This window comes from Notamacropus eugenii, chromosome 2 (genome assembly GCF_028372415.1).
Source record: "Notamacropus eugenii isolate mMacEug1 chromosome 2, mMacEug1.pri_v2, whole genome shotgun sequence".
In the NCBI taxonomy this organism is placed as follows: domain Eukaryota; kingdom Metazoa; phylum Chordata; class Mammalia; order Diprotodontia; family Macropodidae; genus Notamacropus; species Notamacropus eugenii.
In genome coordinates, this window is record NC_092873.1 from 474,735,617 (window position 1) to 474,755,065 (window position 19,449).

The window sequence follows — 19,449 nt, forward strand, 5'->3', positions numbered from 1 at the left end:
GTTGCAGAAATGATACCAGTTTGTAACAGTGGGAGAAGTGTCCTCTCTGGGAACCCATAGCAGTGAAATCATAGGTTCAGGGAGCCAAATTCCATGGCTGTCTATGTGGATTTGTGTGTGTGTGTATTTAACCAGGTCTTTCCCCACTTCCAATTTCTGCATCTGAAGCATCATTGCCGATTTTTTATATGATCCATGGGTACTAAGGTGAAAGAGTTAAAATGTCGTACTTTCTGCTGCCATGTCTCTAAGAATAGATTGCTATAGAAATTCTGGTCAGAACATTCCATTTTGTGTCCATTTTTACCTTCTTTACAGTTTCCTCTTTTGGGATGAGCTGGGTCCCATGCTAAGAACTGTCTTGTCTTCCCCTCAATCCGTTTGACTGTTTCAATGAGGCAGTACTGTTTGCAATTTTTCATCCTTGCCAGTGCTATCTTACTTATGACTTTACACTCTGAACCATTACTCTGTCCCCTCCCAAGCCCAGCTGGCTGAGCTAGTTCATCAGTTCCTTCAGTCTCGTCATTAAAGTGATTCTTGCATTGCTTCATCTTCTCTAGGAAATTGTGGTGACAAGTCAGCAGCGCATTTAAATAGGGTTAGATGGAGCTGCTATAATTTTAAGCAATATCAGTTTTTATCATAAGCTAAGTATTTTTACCTCTTTAAGAGAGTAGTATTGACCAAGTCTGTATTTGATCCTGCCAGTGAATACCTGTGGTGCTTGGTACCATACATTGTAATATTTAAACACTCAGTTATTGATTGGATGAGTTCATCTTTAGTGTTATCCTGTACTGTTTATCTTTTCTACTGTAACTGACCCTGTGGAGGCTCAGCTCAGTTATTCACATAGAAGTCATTTCTATTAATGTTTTCTGCATTAATATATCCATTTCTATCAGAGTTTGACACCAGCTATACAAGATTAGAGAGTAACAAATGGGTTATAATGTGCACCATTGGAGGCAATACCTACGTCATGGACATCACAGATGTGTCCAAGTACATAACTTAATGTTGTAGAGCAGGGGTGTCCATTGCAAGTAAACACAGATTTCTGTAGACTGCATATTGATTTAGAAAACTATAAATTAACATCGCCTATGTATTTTTATTTCTTTTGTTAAATATTTCTCACTTATATTTTAATCTTGTTCCCTGTTGCCCAGTGTTTGACACTTCTATCCTAGAGTCTACCAATATGGATAATATTGGGATTTTAAGTGTTTATTGTCTTTTTTTATCAATTACTAGTTAGAAAAACTCCGTTTCTAAGAGAAATAATTTTTGTTATCTATAACCTTTTTTTTAAATCTAGTGTACAGAATCAGGTGGATGAAGTAATTGATGTCATGCAAGAGAATATTACAAAAGTGATTGAAAGAGGAGAGAGACTGGATGAGCTGCAAGACAAATCAGGTGCAAATACTTTTTTCATAGTTAATACTACTTTTATTCTTATTTTGGTGTTTTGGATTTAATAAAAAATGTTGGCATTAATAACTTAAAATTAAGAATTGGCTGTATGACTAAATGTTGCCAACATTTTTCTAAGTAAAACATTTTTTACTAGTCCATTCTTTGTCATTATTCCATGCAGATCAGCTCTCAAGTGTTTACTTGTTCACCTCCTAAAAAGTGGAGATTAAAGCTGAGGGGAAAAACTATCTTTTGAGTAAGAGCTTATTTTCTTCTAGAATTCTAATAGGCTTTCCATTTGAGTAATTCAAGGAGTCAGGCTCCCACTTACTTGTGCTTGCCGGTTACTTCTTAGTAAGACGATCTGTCACACTTTCTGCTACTCATACTCTGTTTTGCTAGTCCTGGTTTGGTTGCCTTCATTTACCCATAGATTTTCCTCCTTTTGTGGCATTTATATATATAGTTAGTAAATAGGCTGTTCTGTATAGATTTGTTTGAACAAGAAACTTGTTTGTTTTTCTAAAATTCACTGATTTGGCTCAGTTCATTTCCTGACATTCTCTAGCTTAGTATTAAATCATTTTCTCATCTATAATCCTAATCACTTAAACCACTTAACTTTTAAATAACATTTCTTCACCAAAGTTAGTACCTGTGGGGAATAATTTGGAGTCCTTCATTTATTCAGCAATCACTTATTAATCCCCTACTGTTTGTAAAGTTCTGCCCTAGTTCATGCAAATTAACAACATAATCATTTGAAATTCTCTTATTTGAAATAGATACTGTGGTGTTTCTTTGGGAATGATATTACATTTATGATTCGAGGGAGTAAGTCTGCAGAACTAAAACTGATGTTTTCTTGTCCTTGTGTGACCTGATAAGGATATCCTCTGTGTCCTTTAATCATTCTCTGTCTCTTCTCCCATTTAGAAAGCTTATCAGATAATGCAACAGCTTTTAGCAACAGATCTAAACAGCTTCGAAGACAAATGTGGTGGCGTGGATGCAAAGTGAGTGCATGGGAAGATGGTGGGTTACCATTGCATTGTACAGTCAAGCAGTAAAAATGTGTGACCAATCCTACTGGGGCGGTGGGAAGCAAAGAGATTTCAAGAACACTTTCAGAAGCTGAGCCACAGAATTCTTTTATAAAACCTAATTCACAGTATCTTTTCGATAGCTTATTCCCTCTAGATAGATTTATCATGTTAGAAAAGCTGTAGCCCTCATGGTTTTTTTTTTACATTGTATCTTCCCTCTGAAGACCATTCATAGACGTAAGAATGGGTCTTCCTTTTTATAGTGGATGTTTTTCAGTACAGCGAACTGAGTCGTTTGTTTATTTGTTTTTCAGCCATGTCCATGACCCCATATGGGGTTTTCTTGGCAAAGACACTGGAGTGGTTTGCCATTTCCTTCTCCAACTCATTTTACAGATGAGGAAACTGAGGCAAGCAGGGCTAAGTGACTTGCCCACAGTCACACAGCTAGTAAGTGACTGAGGCCAGATTTGAACCCAAGAAGATAAGACTTCCTGACTTCAGGCCTGGCATCCATCCACTACACCACCTAGCTGCCCCACAATGAACTGAACTTTAGTTATATTTAAATTAATGTCAACACATAAAATATCATAATAATTTTCAGCCACTCTCTATAAGACCTTATTAAGGTTCTTTGTCCATTCCTCCTTTCGCCCTATTTTTAATTGATGCCTTTTCTTTTAATATCACATTCATTTCTAAATATATGTATTCCCCCTCTCATGACAGTGATCACAAAAGAAAAGGAATCACATTGATCTCGTTTTTAGTGTATGCATTATTGCATAGCTGTAGTCCTCCCGCAACAGTGCAGCATTCCATTGAATTATGGGAAGAAATGATAATGTTATTTTAAATAAACAAACAGAAAAGAGAAGAAAAATAGTAGGCAATGTTGAAATCAATTATTTAGCAAATTCATTTTTAACAAAAATCTAAGTATCCAGTATGATTCTAGCCAATTCTACTAGTCTCAACAAAAATTTTTAACGGGGAAAAGTATATTTACAGAAACATTCCTGCAGAAATTTTGATGTGAACCATTCATACCTCTTTAATTTAGCATGACTACCAGGCATTAGAGAAAAAATATTATTTTTATGCTCAAATGATGACTTTGAAATTTCAGAGTAGCAAATCCCTCATTTCTTCCCTTGACCTATTTGTCATTCTTGGCTTTCTTGAGAACTTCAGAAATTTATTCTTTTTGTAGTTATTGCCTGTTACAGATACAAATCAGAATTAGCAATATTTTTCTGCTTTCTCTGCCCATTACTTCCCTGGCTGGCATTTTGCTTTGCCAATCAATCTTCAGCCAGAGCTACCTCTCCATCCTTCTTGCCTTTTCAGCTAACCACTGTAATGGTGGTGCAGAGAGAATGATCCATCTGGGGAGAGAATCCTGTGACCCAGGGTAGTATGTGAGCTACGGACCAAGGCAGCTCTGGCTTCTGTTGTTAGTCTGCATTTTAGATGATCCAGATTTAAGTATGTACAAGTTCTGCCTTCTTAAGAATGGCAGGAGGCTGTGGAACCATACTGTAATTTTAAAGATTTGTTGAGGCGTATGTACTTTTTTTTTAGTTAACAGTTTGAAGATTATCAATAGAAAAGGAGAGTTAAATTTGTGTTTCTTCTATCCTCTACATGCCCAGATCAAGACCTAAAATACAGGATGAAAAAACAAAAGCACAGAAAATCAGTAGAATAATTCTGCCAGACCTTTTCATTATTTTTACCATACAACTCATAAATGAACATTTGGCAAGCCTGTCTTTGTATGTAGTTATTTCTCTGAAATACAGCTCACTTGATATAGTCATCAAGGCATGTGTTAAAAACTTCAATACAGAGCAGACAGCATAATGTTGGAGAAAGATCAGGAGGTTTAGAGCCAAGGGATCAGGCTTAAGTTCAGGATCTGCTATTTATTAACTTTGTGACCTTATGGAAATGCTTATTTTTTATGGTGATGTTCATATAGCACTTTACTGCATGTTTTGTATATGATCCTATTCAAGCCTCACAACAACTCTGTAAAGCAGGCTTTATAAATATTGTCACCATTTTTCATATTTGAAAACTGAGATTCAGTGAAATAAAGTTACATAGGAAGTGTCTGAGCCAAGATCCTAAGCCCAATTTCTTTCTGACTACAAGAACTCTGTGCCGTTACACCACTGCTTCTTTATCTATAATGAGATTCTAAAGCCTCAATGTCTTTTTCAAGTGAGCAGGATTTCATTGAAGATTAGACATAAACTCTTTGTGTCTTCATTTTCTCATCTGGAAAGTGAAACTGTTTACTTTTTGATCTCTAATCTTCCAACTTTAAATCCGATTATCTTAACTGAAACCTTATTACAAGGTCTATCCGTTCAGAACTAGTGATTAAACCCCTTCGTCCAGAGTTCAAGGTTAGTCTGTATTTTATCAAATTCCACCAGATTACATTATAGGAAGGATCCGGAAAGATTTTTTAAAAATAAATCTGAAATAATTTTATAAAATAAGTGAAAATGATTACAATTAGGAGAGTTTTTAATTTCTTTTTTATTTCTCTGAACTTTGGCTCTTCGTTTAAATTGGCGCCTTTCCCTTTCTTTCCCACACATAGATACAATACTACTATTGTTGCATTTAGGCATTCCCTGGCAGAATTGTATATTCCAAGAAGAAAACACTATTCATTGAAGTGTTTTAAAAGTTATGTAAGAATTTCCTATCTTCAGAATTTTGAATCTAGCACAACTTGACAGGACTTGATGATACATCTTTTGGGTAAGGTTATAAAACTTAGAATTTTGTTCTATACCAACTTAGTGTTCAGACAAAAAAAAGTTAAAGTACTTAAGTTAGTATTTTTGCGTAAGCCCAGCCCCCCAAATATGGCGGTTGTTCCCATCTGGCTCGGCTTTCTGCATTCTTTTTCTTGGTTATATAATATTTTAATCCAAATCAAAGATTTGCCAGACATCCTCTAGTTCATTTTAGTTTGGATACATACAACAGAATGTTGAATATATTGCCACAAAAATGTTATAAGTTTGTCTTTAAGAGATCCTGAGTGATTACAGTTTGTGGTACCCAAAAAATTTTTTTGCCTAATTATAGCCATGTATGTGCTATTCAGTGTGAACTGCTGTGTATTATTTTTGCTGAAAGACTTCTATAGAGTCATCAAGAAAAATCAGTTTATGAATTTACTTTTGAGTATTAAGCAATCAGTGGGACATTTTTCTTTTTTATAATTAATTTGTTTGTTTTTAGTTTTCAACAATCACTTCCATAAGTTCCAAACTTTTTTCCTCCTCACCCCCCCTCCCTCCCTACGACAGCGTGCAATCTTATGTTGGTTCTACACATACATTCTAGTAAACACATTTTCACATTAGTCATGTTGCATAGAAGAGTTAAAGTGAATGGGAGAAACCACGAGAAAAACCAAAACAAAACATAACAAAATAAAAAGAATCTGCTTTCTTTTACATTCTGACTCCATAGTTCCTTCTCTAGATGTGGAAGGCATTGTGCCTCCAGAGTCCTTTGGGAATGTTTAATGTCCTTGCATTGCTGGGAAGGGCTTAGTCTATCAGAGACATTCCTCGCACACTGTGGTTGTTGCTGTGCACAGAGTTCTCCAGGTTCTGCTCCTTTCACTCAGCATCAGTTCACATAGGTCTTTCCAGGCCTCTCTGAAGTCTTCCTGTTCATCATTTCTTAGAGCACAGTAGTATTCCGTTACATTCATATGCCACAACTTGCCCAGTCATTCCCCAGTTGATGGGCATCCCCTCAATTTCCAGCTCTTGACCACCACAAGGAACTGCTGTAAATATTCTTGTACACGTGGGGCCCTTTCCCGTTTCTGTGATCTCCTGGGGACCCCGTCCTAGGAGTGGTGATGCTGGTCTTCTTCTTATTCCTGTTACACAACACTCTGTCTGCTTTTTCCATGACTTTGCAATGGTCGTGCACTATGTTTGGAAGGTGCTTCTTCCCCTCCAGTGTTCCTCAGCCCTAGAGCTACCTGCCCAGTGACACATCTATTTAGAACATTATTCCCATACTATATCAACATTAAACACACCCTATAAAATTATGTTTTCTTGAAGCCATCTAGCAGGTATGCCTATAATCCAAATATTTATCACTCCACCTTTAGGAGAGAGAGACAAAATATCTAAAGCTCACTCATAACAAAGATCTGTTTTTCTAAAAAATCAGTTTCCTCAGAATGTTTTGAAGTCAGTGTAGATTTCACTTAATTTTTTCCAACAAGGATTTTTCTACCCAAGACCACTTTATCCAAAGTGTTTTAAATGAAATGAGCACAAGTAGAATTGATCTAAAGTCATATAATTTTTTCTAATAATTTAGCTTTAGATTTTGAAAGGGAGTAAAAAAAGAAGAAAAAAGGATAAAATTAATTTTTCATTAAAATTAAAACATTTTAATATTAATAAGTGATCATGTTTTTTACATGCAACCAGAGAATAAAATATTTATTTAAAAAGAAAACATTTTAGTCAATAATGACAACAAATAATAAGAGATATATGCTTCAGTTTTTCCTAAAGAAGAGAGTGAAAAAATGCCAAGAAGGAGGTTGATAGAAAGATAGAGATTCAGAATGAGAGATAACAACGGACACAGAGAGGGAACAAAATGAATTCCAGACACAGACCTTTAGGCCAGCCCACCCATCCCCTGCACCCTTGGGGCTGTTTAGGGTCTTATGGTTCAAAGCTTAAAACCATGATGCATTTTCACAAACATGAGAACAATTGGAGATGTCAGGTCCCTTAGTACTTCCTATGAACTGAATTAAATTCATTCAGCTGAGGGCCAAAGATTTCCCACCCTTTCAGTCATATCTTCAATCTCCACAATCCTCTACAAGGAGGATTTGATTTAAAATAATGATTCTCCAGCCCTGCAAGATTCAGCCTTGTGCAGAACACTGTATCTATTAAGGCAGTAAAGTATGCTTGTTAATCAAAACATTTTACACAAGTTTTCAACAACATAGGCTGAAATAATTTTATTTAGTAAAAACAATCCATTCCTGAGGCATTCTGGTTAATGGAGATTTCACAGTGCTTTTTTTTTTTAAGGCTCACCTGTTCATCATTACAAGTAGTGATGGTTTTCTGTGTCTTTGTTGTGTTGCAGATGAAGGCCATCGTGGCTCTGGTTGCTCTCATCCTCTTGCTGGTGATTATCAGTGAGTATTGATAGCTTTGGGGAAGAACATTGAGGAATATCCATTGGAGTTGAGCTTCATTTGCTTTTTATTTTTATCCAGTTAATGTCGTAAAACTCAATTAAAAGAATGTCATTTATCCAGTTAGAAATATGACTTGTGGTCTTGTGCTCTAGACCAAAGCATCAACTCCACTCTGCTTATTAGCTTCATGTGTTCCCTCAATGAAAATAATGTTTTTTGATTCAAGAATGGTCTGAATATTGCCATGGCATTTCACTGTTGATACTTATAGTTGATGGTTTTATTTGTTTATTTAGACTTTGTCTTTTTGAAGTTGACCAAGAAAGTTAAATATATCTCCATTTCTGTAACCTTTATAAGGTTTTTTGTTTTTTTGGTTTCCATGACTATTTTATGGGGATTTTGTGGATATTTTTGAATCTGAAATTTCCTCAAGACCATCTTTTAAAGAACTCTGATTTGGAATTATTATTCATTAGTATATAACATCTTCTGTGTAGTCGAATAAGGTTGGAGACAAAAGTAAAAAAAAAAAACAAAAACCCAAAAGCCTTTGCCATGCCTTCTATTTCACTTTCCAAAGGCAGACAGCCAAATGTAGCATTTGCATGTCAAATTTTATTCACTCTGTTTTGCCTCACATATCTAAGCAATTGCCAAATCATGTCATTTCTACGTCAGCACCATCTTTGAATACCTCTCAGTACTCACACAGCAACTGCCTTAATTCAGGCCTCTTGCCTGGACAGTCATAGTAGCCTTCCGATTTATCTCCCTGCCTCAAGCATTTACCTACAAGATTCCATCTTCCACACAGCTGCCAAAGGGATTTTCCTAAAGCATAGGTGTGACCATGTTACTTTTCCACTCATTAAACTCAGATGACTGCCTCTTACTTCTAAGATCAGTTATAAATTCCTCTATTTATCATTTAAAGTGCTTTGTAATTTGGCCCTAATGTGTCTTTCCAAGCCCTGCATGAATCTTATGGCCTAGACAAACAGACCTCCCACCTCCGATCTCTGGGCCTTTGCACTAGCCAATCCCCTTGTCTCCGATGCCTTCCTCCCCACCTCCTATTCTTAGAATCCCTAGCTTCCTTTCTAACTAAGTTCAAGTGCTATCTTCTGTAGGAAACTTTGCTGTTTCTCCTAGCTGCTACTATTTGTCTCCACCCCCCTCCTCATGCCTTTGGTTTTATGTGTTTTTTGCAGATGTCTACATATGTCTACATTTTGTAGGTATTTATATGCCATCTTCCCCCAATTGAATGTGAGAGCTTCGTGAGAGCAGGAACTTCTTACTTTTAGATTTGTATTGCAGTTGCTGGACACATAGGCACTTAATAAATGCTCCTTAACAAATTGACATACTATTGGTTTTTCTTTTCTCTCTTATAGTTCCTATTGTCCTGAAATATCGGACTTGATTCGATGACCAGAGAGCTTCAATAAAACAGATATGGGACAATTAAAAAAAAAGAAGATTGCTGCATAATTTAATGAAATATGTATATGACTTTCAAAAGTGTTTTTTCTCAAGAAGTGAAAAGGCAAGTGTCCAGTTCAAATTGGAGCATTGACAAGTTCCTGATTAGCTTCCTCCCCTTCACAAAAAAATGCTTTCATTAATTTATTTTAAAACAGAAACATCTACTTTGCCATGTTATAGGAACCTAATTTGAAACTAGATACTTGCCAATACATTATTTGTATATAGAGTTAAACATTGATGATGATATTTATAATTCAACACAATTTCCTACTGTAAACTAGAGAGGTGGGGATTTATTGCATCAAGTTCAGGGATAGGGTGAGAGGTGAGAGATGAAACATTATGTAAAAGGGGGTGGAAACCATTTAGTTAATGATTACAAAGTGTATAATTTTTCTCATGTAAAAAATTAGATTTTGGAAATGGTTTCCATATATTTATGGAGAAACTAATGTTTTCAATACTGCTACTTTCAACTGTGACTAAAGACATTCCAGTAAACCTATTTTGCTTGTATGTAGAATTTGTGACAACTTTTTGTTTTTACTTTGGGGCTATGGTAGTGTATTCTGATCAATTTTAAAGCACAGTCTGGCACAATTAAGGCAGGAAATGAGATTGAAGGAAAGGAGAGCATCAGTGGAGTGTTTGGGAATAATGACTCCTGCATGTGGGCACATTTGTGATAAAAAAGTTTTCATTTCACTCCAGTAATAATTGGAGAGAAATTAAGAGATGATGAGTAAAGGAAATCCATAGATGCTCAATTTGTTCCAGTATTTACCCTCAACAAACCCTCCTTGCAGAGCTGCTAACAAGTAACAAAACTCAGTTGTTATGACTTTGACTGCCATTGCCTACTCAGCATCTCTCCTTTGAGAGATGTGCTGACGTGCCATGAGATGGCCAAAAAGTAAGCAGCAAGACCTAGGAGAAGCCCTCGGGAGCCTGAGTAATCCGCAGATGGGATCATCTGTACCTGAAAAGTTACATGCTGGCTAACATGCAAAGTTGGACATTTTTCTTGACCTATTTTCGCTTAATAAATTATTAAAGACAGGTTGTGAGATTCTTTTTTTTAAAGCTTATTCTTAAGTTGTGCCAACATAGCTGTGTTCTTTGTTCAAGCTGAAAAGAAAAAAAAATCCATTTAAAAGCATGGCAAAGTTCTACAGTGAAAACTGATTGATTTTACAGCTTTGTCCATGCATCCTTGTGTCTAGAAGGCATATCTTCACAAATTTTAAATGTAAAGTAAGTTATGAGATGGGAAATGGCAATATTTAATAAAATGAGTCTGTAGGTTACTTGTTTAGGGAATTCTGTTGCTACAAAATATATGAAATACAGAATTCATTTTATTTGATTCTGTAGGGTCAGCCCTAAGAAGAGCTGTTCTGTTTAGAATGGAGAGAAACATGAAGAGAGGAAGCAGACTAGGTGACATTCAAGACACCTGCAAGTGATGAAAACACTAAATAGGATTGCTATATTTTATAATTTGTTAATAGTATTTTTAAGAACCATTTCTAATTCTCAGGATAAATGTCTATGTGCTTTGGAATGTTCCCTGGCTTCCTTATCTTTTTGAGATATCAACTGCTAGAAACTTGGATTGGGATTCTGCTGACAGAAGAAAATAATTTTACCTTTAGATTTAAAAGCAAGAAATTAAATATTTTTACTAAAGCGGCTAATGACTCAGCACAAGACAATAGCATTACTAGTTTAGGCCGGTTTTGGCTCATTGGAAGAAAAAATTTCTTGACAGACGTTCAGAAGTGGAAAGGGATGTCTTGGGAGATAGACAGCGAGTTCCCTTCATTAGAAATCTGAAGCAGAAGCTCAGTAGTTAACCTGGAAATGGAAAGGGGATTTCTATTTCAGACGGGTGAGTCTGGAGGATCCTTCCAACACTATGATAATAACGAAGTGGACAAAATAATGATTTGTATTCATCATTCAGGGGATTTGCAAATCCTGACTCTGTAGAAAAAAACAGATAAGAACCAAAATGATCAGTAAGGATATTTTCAGTGATTGTGTGGAAATTTGGTCTGTCCATTACTTACGTTAGTAAAGGCAAAGAGCACTTCAGGTTACATCCACGATCTGCGTTTCCATTGTTAACTTTAGTGGAGAGAATGTTACTCCTTTTATTGAAAAAAATAAAGAAAATATTTATGAGTTTAAAAATGTAATTCTATTTTGCACTTTCAAATGTTGCAGTGCTGGTGCCAGGGATCTCACTGTCTTTAAATCTCGCTAGACTTTGCCGTGGTGTTAATTTGCATCTTATCATTCATACTTCTCTGTTCATTGTGGCCCATTATGTTTTTTTTAAATGGCACATTTTGTGTTGTTTTATAATCATATCCCTTCTTAAAGTGAAGAAAGGGAGGAAGAAAAATGTGGTTTTGATTGTTTCCCCACTCCTTTCCTTGGCTACTCCTTTTTCTCATTCAGCAGCTCAGCTGGTCTTGCACATGACAGTGGAGGTTCATCACCACCATCTGGGATATTGAGGAGCAGTGGGGGTCAGCAGAAAGAAAAATTACAGATTTCTGCTAGGTTAGTAATGGTCCCTGAAGTCAAGGGTTCTTCCAAAGGATCACGTGGTCTGCAGCTTGAGCTTAGTGATTAATGTTCTAGTTATAGAAAGCACCACAACCTGTTGGAACATTATGCTTATAACAGATCAGTTGGCATGTCCTTCATTGTAACAATAATACCCAGGCTGTATTATAACCTTTCTCTCTACTAAACACATCTAACGAATAGTGTTCTTTTGGTAGGATTTTTTTTAAGTACCAGGATGTTAAATGAAAAGTTGTGAAGTGTCTGAGAGAGCAAAAGATCTAGACGTCGGATGTGCATTTGAGTAGTTCTTTTTGGTGGCACTGGACGTTACTGATTATCCCCCTAAATGTGGAAGCTACATGAACTTGAAAAGTTTTTGTGTACGACTTCTAGTATTCCCGTTAAACATCCGACAGTAGCTTCTCCTGAGCCTTTTCTTCTCTGATTTCTTCCTATTTTTAGTGGTCTTCCTGTTCTCACTGGGTATGCCTTACAGTTCTAATTACTGATGAAACTGCAGCTCATCTTTTTCCAATAATAGCTCACATTTACGTGGCAGTTTATAGTGTACTGCATGCTTCCTTCAGAGCACTAAAGCGTGATAAGGTGGTGCAAGAGTCCTCCCCATTTTAGAGATGATGAGGAAACAAGTCACCAAAGGCATTTGAGTCATTTTGTCTTATACCTGGAAAGTCTCTTCTGATTCCCGTCTCCACTGAAGCCTTCCCCGTGAAGCAGAATGGTTGCCTGACTCCTCGCTCTGCTTCTCATTCCCAGCTCCTGAGAATTTCCTTTGTTCATGTAGCCAGATCTCTCATCTGCCTCTTATTGGCCCGTACTCTTGTGCTTTGCTCACTTCACCCTTGCCATCATAAGCAAAACATTTTGTGAAAATATTTCTCATCCACCATTTTAACTTAGTCATTTCTTGGAACTCTAAAGTGTCTCCTTTTTGCTATTTATCCCCATTCAGTTTCTCCTGTGGTGCTTAGATTAAACTTCCACTTAATATCTCTTCTTTGATTTCATGCTCCTTATTTAAATTCTGCCACAGAAATTGCAACTCCATAAATCTACCAGATCCAACTCCAAGCAGCTCTGGGTTTTTTCAAGGATAAATGTTTGGCTGCCTTTAATATTTCGCATACTTAACCTTAGTTGGGGGGAAGAGTGTGCAAAAACGATATTCTTCTGTGTAGCTCCTAATACACTGAAGCTGTTCATTGTAAATCTGTTGCAAATACATATTTAAACTGTGTTCAAGAGCTTTTTCATGTGCTGGCTGAATTAAAACATTTCAGACAACTAATTTCCTTAATTAAGATTACAGCAGAGTTGAATCTGTGTTGTGTGTCAGGGAAACCCCAATATAGTCAACAACTATCTGGGAGAGTCAAGTTTGAAGCATAGGTGATCCAAAAATCCTTCCTCCATTTGCTTTTGGGAAGCATTCTTCTATTTGAATAGCGAATATGTTTCTTTATGAATTCTTTATGAATACATTACATTTGCAACAAAACAAAATGGCACTGAAGACCTAACTCAAAGGGGAATAGCCTAGGTTTTTCTTCTTCTGTAAGCTGTTCAATGCTTCCATGCTTCAGATAAACAGCTTCGTGAATTAGAATGAAGTTGAGCTATACCCGAGTAGATTTACCCATTTCTTAAGGTGGCTATTGGTCTCTTTTAGACTTTCCTTGAAGTAGAATTATAAATTTTTAAAAATGTTATTTTTTCCAATTACTTGTAAAGCCAATTTTTAACATTCATTTTTTTAAATTTTGAGTTCCAGATTCTCTCTCTGCTTCCCTTCCCTCTTCCCTCCCTAAAAAGGTAAGGATTTTAAATAGGTTATATATGTGCAGTCATGCAAAACATTTCCACATTAGTCATGTTGTGAAAGAAGAAACAGAACAAAAGAAAAATAAAAGATAAAGAATGTGATAATAGGATGCTTTGATCTGCATTCAGACTCCATAGCATTTTCCATCATGATTCCTTTAGAATTGTCTTGGATCATTGTATTTCTGAGAAGAGCTAAGTTATTCATAGTTGACCCTTGGACAACATTGCTATCACTATATACAGTGTTCAAGTTCTACTGACTTCATTTTGCATGATTCATGGAAGTCCAGATTTTTCTGAAGTCTGCCTGTTTGTCATTTCTTATAGCACAGTAACATTCTATCACAATCATATACTACACCTTGTTCACCCATTCCCCAATTGATGGGCATCCCCTTAATTTCTAATTCTTTGCCACTACAAAAAGAGCTGCTATAAATATTTTTGCACATGTAGGTCCTTTCCCCTTTTTTGTGATCTCTCTAGGATACAGACATACTAGTTGTATTGCACAGTTTGAGAATTATAGATTACTAGAAATTGAGGGAGATTCAAGATTATGTATATTATTGGCTTCCTCATTTTACAGATGAAGCAAAAGAGGCCTAGATATTTTAAATCACTTGTTTAAAGTCATTCATCCAGTTAGAAGAAGCTCCAGAATTGAAAGCCAAGTCCTACAAGAAACTTGGTAGTATGTGCAGTAAGAGAGGAAACCTTAGACCTTTCCTATTTGACAATCATAGAGATTTAAAATCAAAGTATGGCAGACAATACCAGGGCAGAAGCCCAAAGGTTTGCTTAGGAAATCACCAAGGCTACTGAAAAATAAGTAGGAGTTGACCTTTTCTTCTTTGTTTTTAAAATATAATTATTTAACCTTTAAGGAAGGACTATGTTTTGTAAAATTATGGTTAGGAATAAGAGAGTGCCATTTTAAGGTGTTCATTATATTCTCTACAGTTCAAAGGTTGACAACTGAATATTTTCTGGCCACAAGATAGTATTTTGTAGACATTTACTGAGAAGTACCTTTGATCAAGAATGGAAGAAAGTCAGATGTTAGCAATAAGAATGTCAAGAACTTTGTTTATGTCTAAATAAAAATGTAAATCTTTTAAATATAGCGCATTAAATGTAGCCCTTTTGAAAAGTGCCTTTGGTGTGTTTTAAATTATAGTTGATGAAAAGAAAATGCCAAGAGGTGTGTTCCTGGTTCCGATATTTGCAATTTTCAGAACAGTGTTTTGAAACATGGTCCTCAGCTGCAGTAAGAATCATTTTAAATTCTTCAGAGTAAACAGTGAAATAATTTCATAGAAAAAGGAGTATTTTTGTTTAATTGTATTACTTGACTTTTTCTACATAAGAAAGCCTGCACTTTATTGATAAGAGTCAGGATAAAGTTTAAACATTGAATTCGACAAACATTGAGCACCTACTATGTAGAAGACATGATGATGCATGCCCTTGCCTTCATGGGAGTATAAGACATAGGAGGCGGCTATGCCATGCCCAGATAATCCTCCTAACTGCATGCAAAAGAGAAGTAGAAAATGTCACCTGTGTTCGCCGTCCTGCCTAGCCCTTTAAATCCCATTTCCAGTGTTACCACTTCTCTGGATCTTTACCTAGATTGGAAACTATCTTTCTCCCCTATGACTCTCAATTACTTTATACCCAAGATCTCTCATAGGCTCTTGCATTAAAGTTTTTTGTGTACCCTTCCTAGATTGTAAACCTCCTCTCCCAGGAGAACAGAGACTATCTTATAGTTAACCCCTGTATGTCTCCTAGCACAGCATTATGCACGTAGCAGGCATTTAGGAAGTATTTCTCTCAAAGTCCAGCTCAGGTTCCACCTTCACAAAATTTGCCCTGATCCTTTAACTGCAAAGTCCATCCTGGACTTTCCTGGAGGACTTCAGAGCTCTCTGTCCCTAGCACATTCTCCATTGTATTATAGCCATGTGTATCTACCATATTACCTACTCCCAAGAAGACTAATTTCCTAAGAGACAGGACCATGATTTTTAAAAATTCTTTACATTTTCAGAACTTAGTACCGTACATTGCACATACTAGGTACTTAGTGTTCATTGAATTGAATGTGATTGAAATTTAAAGTCCAAGGAGAAATCATAGATGAATATTTTTGCTATGCAAAAAAAAAAAAAGTGGTAGCCATAACTTCACACTATCCATATAAAAAAGCCATTTGTGCAGTGATACAAAATAATTTGCTCTTGAAGCCAAATGTCAAGGTCCTGAGTTCTGATTCCTAGTCTTAACTGCATTAGCAAAGTTAATTTTGTTAAGTAGTTTTTAAACAATGGCTAGCAAATAGTTGACTCCTTGGAGTATCTGACCATCTACCCTTTGCTTAGCTTTATATAACAAAGGTGAGAGTAGAGGCGAATTGAATGTTCAACCATTGTGTAAGTGTCCCTCCATCACCAAAACCTCAAATTACAAGGGTGACTGAAGTAGCTGCAAAAACTTTAGGTCTGGACTGTAGTTTTCTTCTAAGACAGCTGGTTACCCACATAGATACATGTTGACATCCATCCAGGCTTGGGGGACCAGAAGAAATACAGTGATTCTGGCATTGCCACATGGAGTGCGGAATTTTAGGTCAATTAGAGGGATAGAAGAATCAATGTGGGTCCTTTAGATCTGTTTACCTAAACCCATACCCTGAGGTTTGGCCCAGAGACAACCTGAAGTCAACTACTCTGGTTGTGTAGCTATATTGGCACTTCTTTATAAAACCAAATTCATGGCTTAGCAAGAGCACTGGTTTGCTAATAATCTCTCTCACTTGTGTTTAAAGTATTTATAAGTTTTGCCACATATTTATGATCTTGGTTTTATGGATTTTTGATACAACAAAACAAAAAACTTAATTCTAAACAGATGGTACCATACCTAGGATTTCATAGAGATAGCACAAAGAAAGCTTTCACCTAAGAAACTAGTTGTTACTGTTGGCATGGTCTAGTAGGCAATAAACAAAAATGGTATTAGTTTCATTTGACATTTATTTATATACCTCAGGGGTCTCCACCCAATAGATGGGAATCTTCCAGTAGCTTTCAAGCCTCATGTGGTAGATTTCCAAGCTGGCCATTGCTCGCAGCAGCTCTCTTTTTAAGATTTGCAGGGAGTGTCAGGAGAGGGAATCCTGGCCCAGAGCATCACCCCTTCCCTTGCTCTAATGAGGAGAAACTTTATTGTCAGTCCCTTCCCTCATGCTTAAGGACCTTTCCACCCGCTGCAGTCCACCTTCTCCACCACTCTGATCTCCAGACTTTAGGAAATTAAAAGTAGCCTCTTAGCAGCATGAAGACCTCTTGGCATACCCAGTAATGAAAATTACATATATTTCGCTCATTTCTATCCTGGGTATTTAGTCTTTAAACTGCTGGGGCAACCGATATAAGATAATCTGTCCCTGTAGTAGTTTACTGTAGTCTTGTGGAAGGCAGTCAATATTTACTTTTCCTACAACTATAGCCATCCTATGCGTTGGTATCAGTGATTTAGGATAAGTTTCCCACAATATCACAGTTCACGTTCAGAGAACAATACCTTGTAAGCCCTGGGAAAGATTCCTTGTCATTTCTTTTGTATTTACTGTCTGTGTCCTCCAATAAATACTGGAGTTTGCCTATTACTATTAATGATTGAAGACCAAATGTGTTATGTTACTGAGAGCAGAATGATTTTTTTCTCTTCACGTTAGTGTTTGGCAGTAATTAGGGTATTTATCTTTTTTTAAAAGTGTTCCTAGAAAAATCACATTGTCTTTTATCAACAGTAAAATGACTAAAGAAAAATCTAAAGACAACGTTGCTCTTTGCTTTGATGTTTAGACATCTGCTGATTTCTACCCATGTGTTTTTATATTAAATAACTAATGAAAAAATTTGACAAAGAGGGAGAGAGAATTTAGGAAGTTAGAAACATGAGGGGAAGGAAGGAAAAGTTTTTCTGATTTCAAAATGTTACTCTTCACTCGCAGGTAGTTTATCAGTAACCACAGTCAATGAGTAGGTGAAGAGGAAGGAGGCATCAAGGTGGTATTGGATGGATCACTGGACCAACGCTGATCTTTCTTCAGTCAACCATCTGGGAGGCTTTAAATGTTATAGCAAACAGTGGGCCCAAGCCAGTGAAAGAACTTAGCTAGAACTATGTCTCTATAGAATACTTACAGTCAGTTGTAATGACTTTTGCTTGGGAAAGCTGTCAATAAGTGAGGAATTGCCTCTTGTATTTTGGTGAATGAGCCCAGAGAGCGATAAAGGGGCAAAGTATTCACTGTTATTATGGTTATTACTTGTTAGGGACAAAATGAAGACCCAACACGTGTGTGTGTGTGTGTGTGTGTGTGTGTGTGTGTATGAAGAATTATTCTAGTGGGGAACATTTTTTAGTGAGAAAACACCACATGTACACGTGTCTTCCAGTTTTCCCGGCCTTGACAAATTCTTGGGTTAATAAAATCATAGATATTGTGGCCCAGCATAAGGTATAGGCTTAGAAGAATAGTTTCACTTATAAAGACAGGTAAAGTGGATGAAATTAAGGAAGCCAGAGGGAATCATGGGAACAGAATTTGTCTCAGTTCTTTAGTAAACTCAAGCTCTGTATGACCAAGGCCATTTGGATGACCATAAAAGTAAATCATTCACAGAAACCTTATCCCCCTCAACCCATCAGTTACAAACGTAGCACATGAAGTACCCAACAGGACAAAACATGGCTGTATTTACAGTATTTTGTCATTATTGGGTTGTTTCAGTCATATCTGACTCTTCATGACATGGGGGTTTTCTTGGCATTAATACCAGAGTGGTTTGCACTTCCTTCTCCAGTTCATTTGACAGATGAGGAAACTGAGGCAAACAAGGTTAAGTGACTTGCCCCAGGTCACACAGCTAGTAAGCATCTGAAGCCAGATTTGAACAAAAAACAGAAAGCATAAAAAAACATACCCTACAAATAGTCAACAATTGTTCTTTCCATTCCAATAAGTTTTCCCTCCCTCGGGGAACGTACATAGTCTTCCATATATGATGTTACTCTAGAGTTAGCACTCCTCCTGCAATCCCCATCATTTCAATGAGGGGTACACTGATGAAAATTGCAGATGCTTGAAATATTCAGCTATATTTCCCAAGAAAGATTAATCACACTTACATAAAAGATGCCTTTAAAAGGTTAAGGTTGATTGTGAGGGGAAAGGCACTCATTTGGGGACAAGAGAATTCAGAACTTATTTTCTCTTCTTTACAGACAAAGCTAAGAGGTAGGGAACCTGGAGAACAGACTTAGTGGGACACTGTGAGCTGTTTTTAAGTATTTGAGGGGCTATCATCTGGGAGATAGTTTAAATTTGTTCTGATTAACCCCAGAAGAAAGTGTTAGAAATAATTAATGGGGGTTTCAAGGAAGCAAATTTTTGCTCCATGTAAAGAAAAATTCCATATCTAAAAGTGTTATCTAAAAGTGAAATGAACTGCCTTGAATAACAGTGAGCTCTCCCCAGAAGAGAGATTCAGGCTAATGCATAATAAATACTTCTTAGGTATGTGGCAGAGGGGCTCCTTGTCTAGATGCAGCTTGGATTAAATGGCTGCGAATTTAGGTGACTGCCAGTGCTGATATTCCAGAGTAAGAGATAGATTGGTGGTAATGAAAAACAGGAAGAAGTTGGCCAACCTAGCCCTGGAATTTTCTAGTGGAAGAAAATAGGGTTACTGGACTACAGCTGACTTTTTTTTAAAAAATTATCTTCTGGTGTTATTTTTTTCCCTTGTT

The 19,449-nt window shown here is 36.6% G+C and overlaps 1 protein-coding gene across 4 annotated transcripts in view; it reads left to right on the forward strand.

The window, feature by feature from the left end:
* Positions 1-10,257, forward strand: part of VAMP4 (vesicle associated membrane protein 4) — a 29,773-nt gene extending 19,516 nt beyond the window's left edge. For 2 of the 4 annotated variants that reach the window (XM_072648633.1, XM_072648634.1), the window contains exons 5-8: positions 1,325-1,425; positions 2,362-2,441; positions 7,650-7,701; positions 9,105-10,257. In XM_072648633.1, coding sequence (XP_072504734.1) covers positions 1,325-1,425; positions 2,362-2,441; positions 7,650-7,701; positions 9,105-9,133 — 262 coding nt within the window. In that variant the 3' untranslated portion in view covers positions 9,134-10,257. Of the gene's footprint in view, positions 1-1,324; positions 1,426-2,361; positions 2,442-7,649; positions 7,702-8,918; positions 9,073-9,104 lie in introns of those variants that run through there. The other 2 variants (XM_072648631.1, XM_072648632.1) reach the window with 1 other exon arrangement.
* Positions 10,258-19,449: the final 9,192 nt, after the last annotated feature.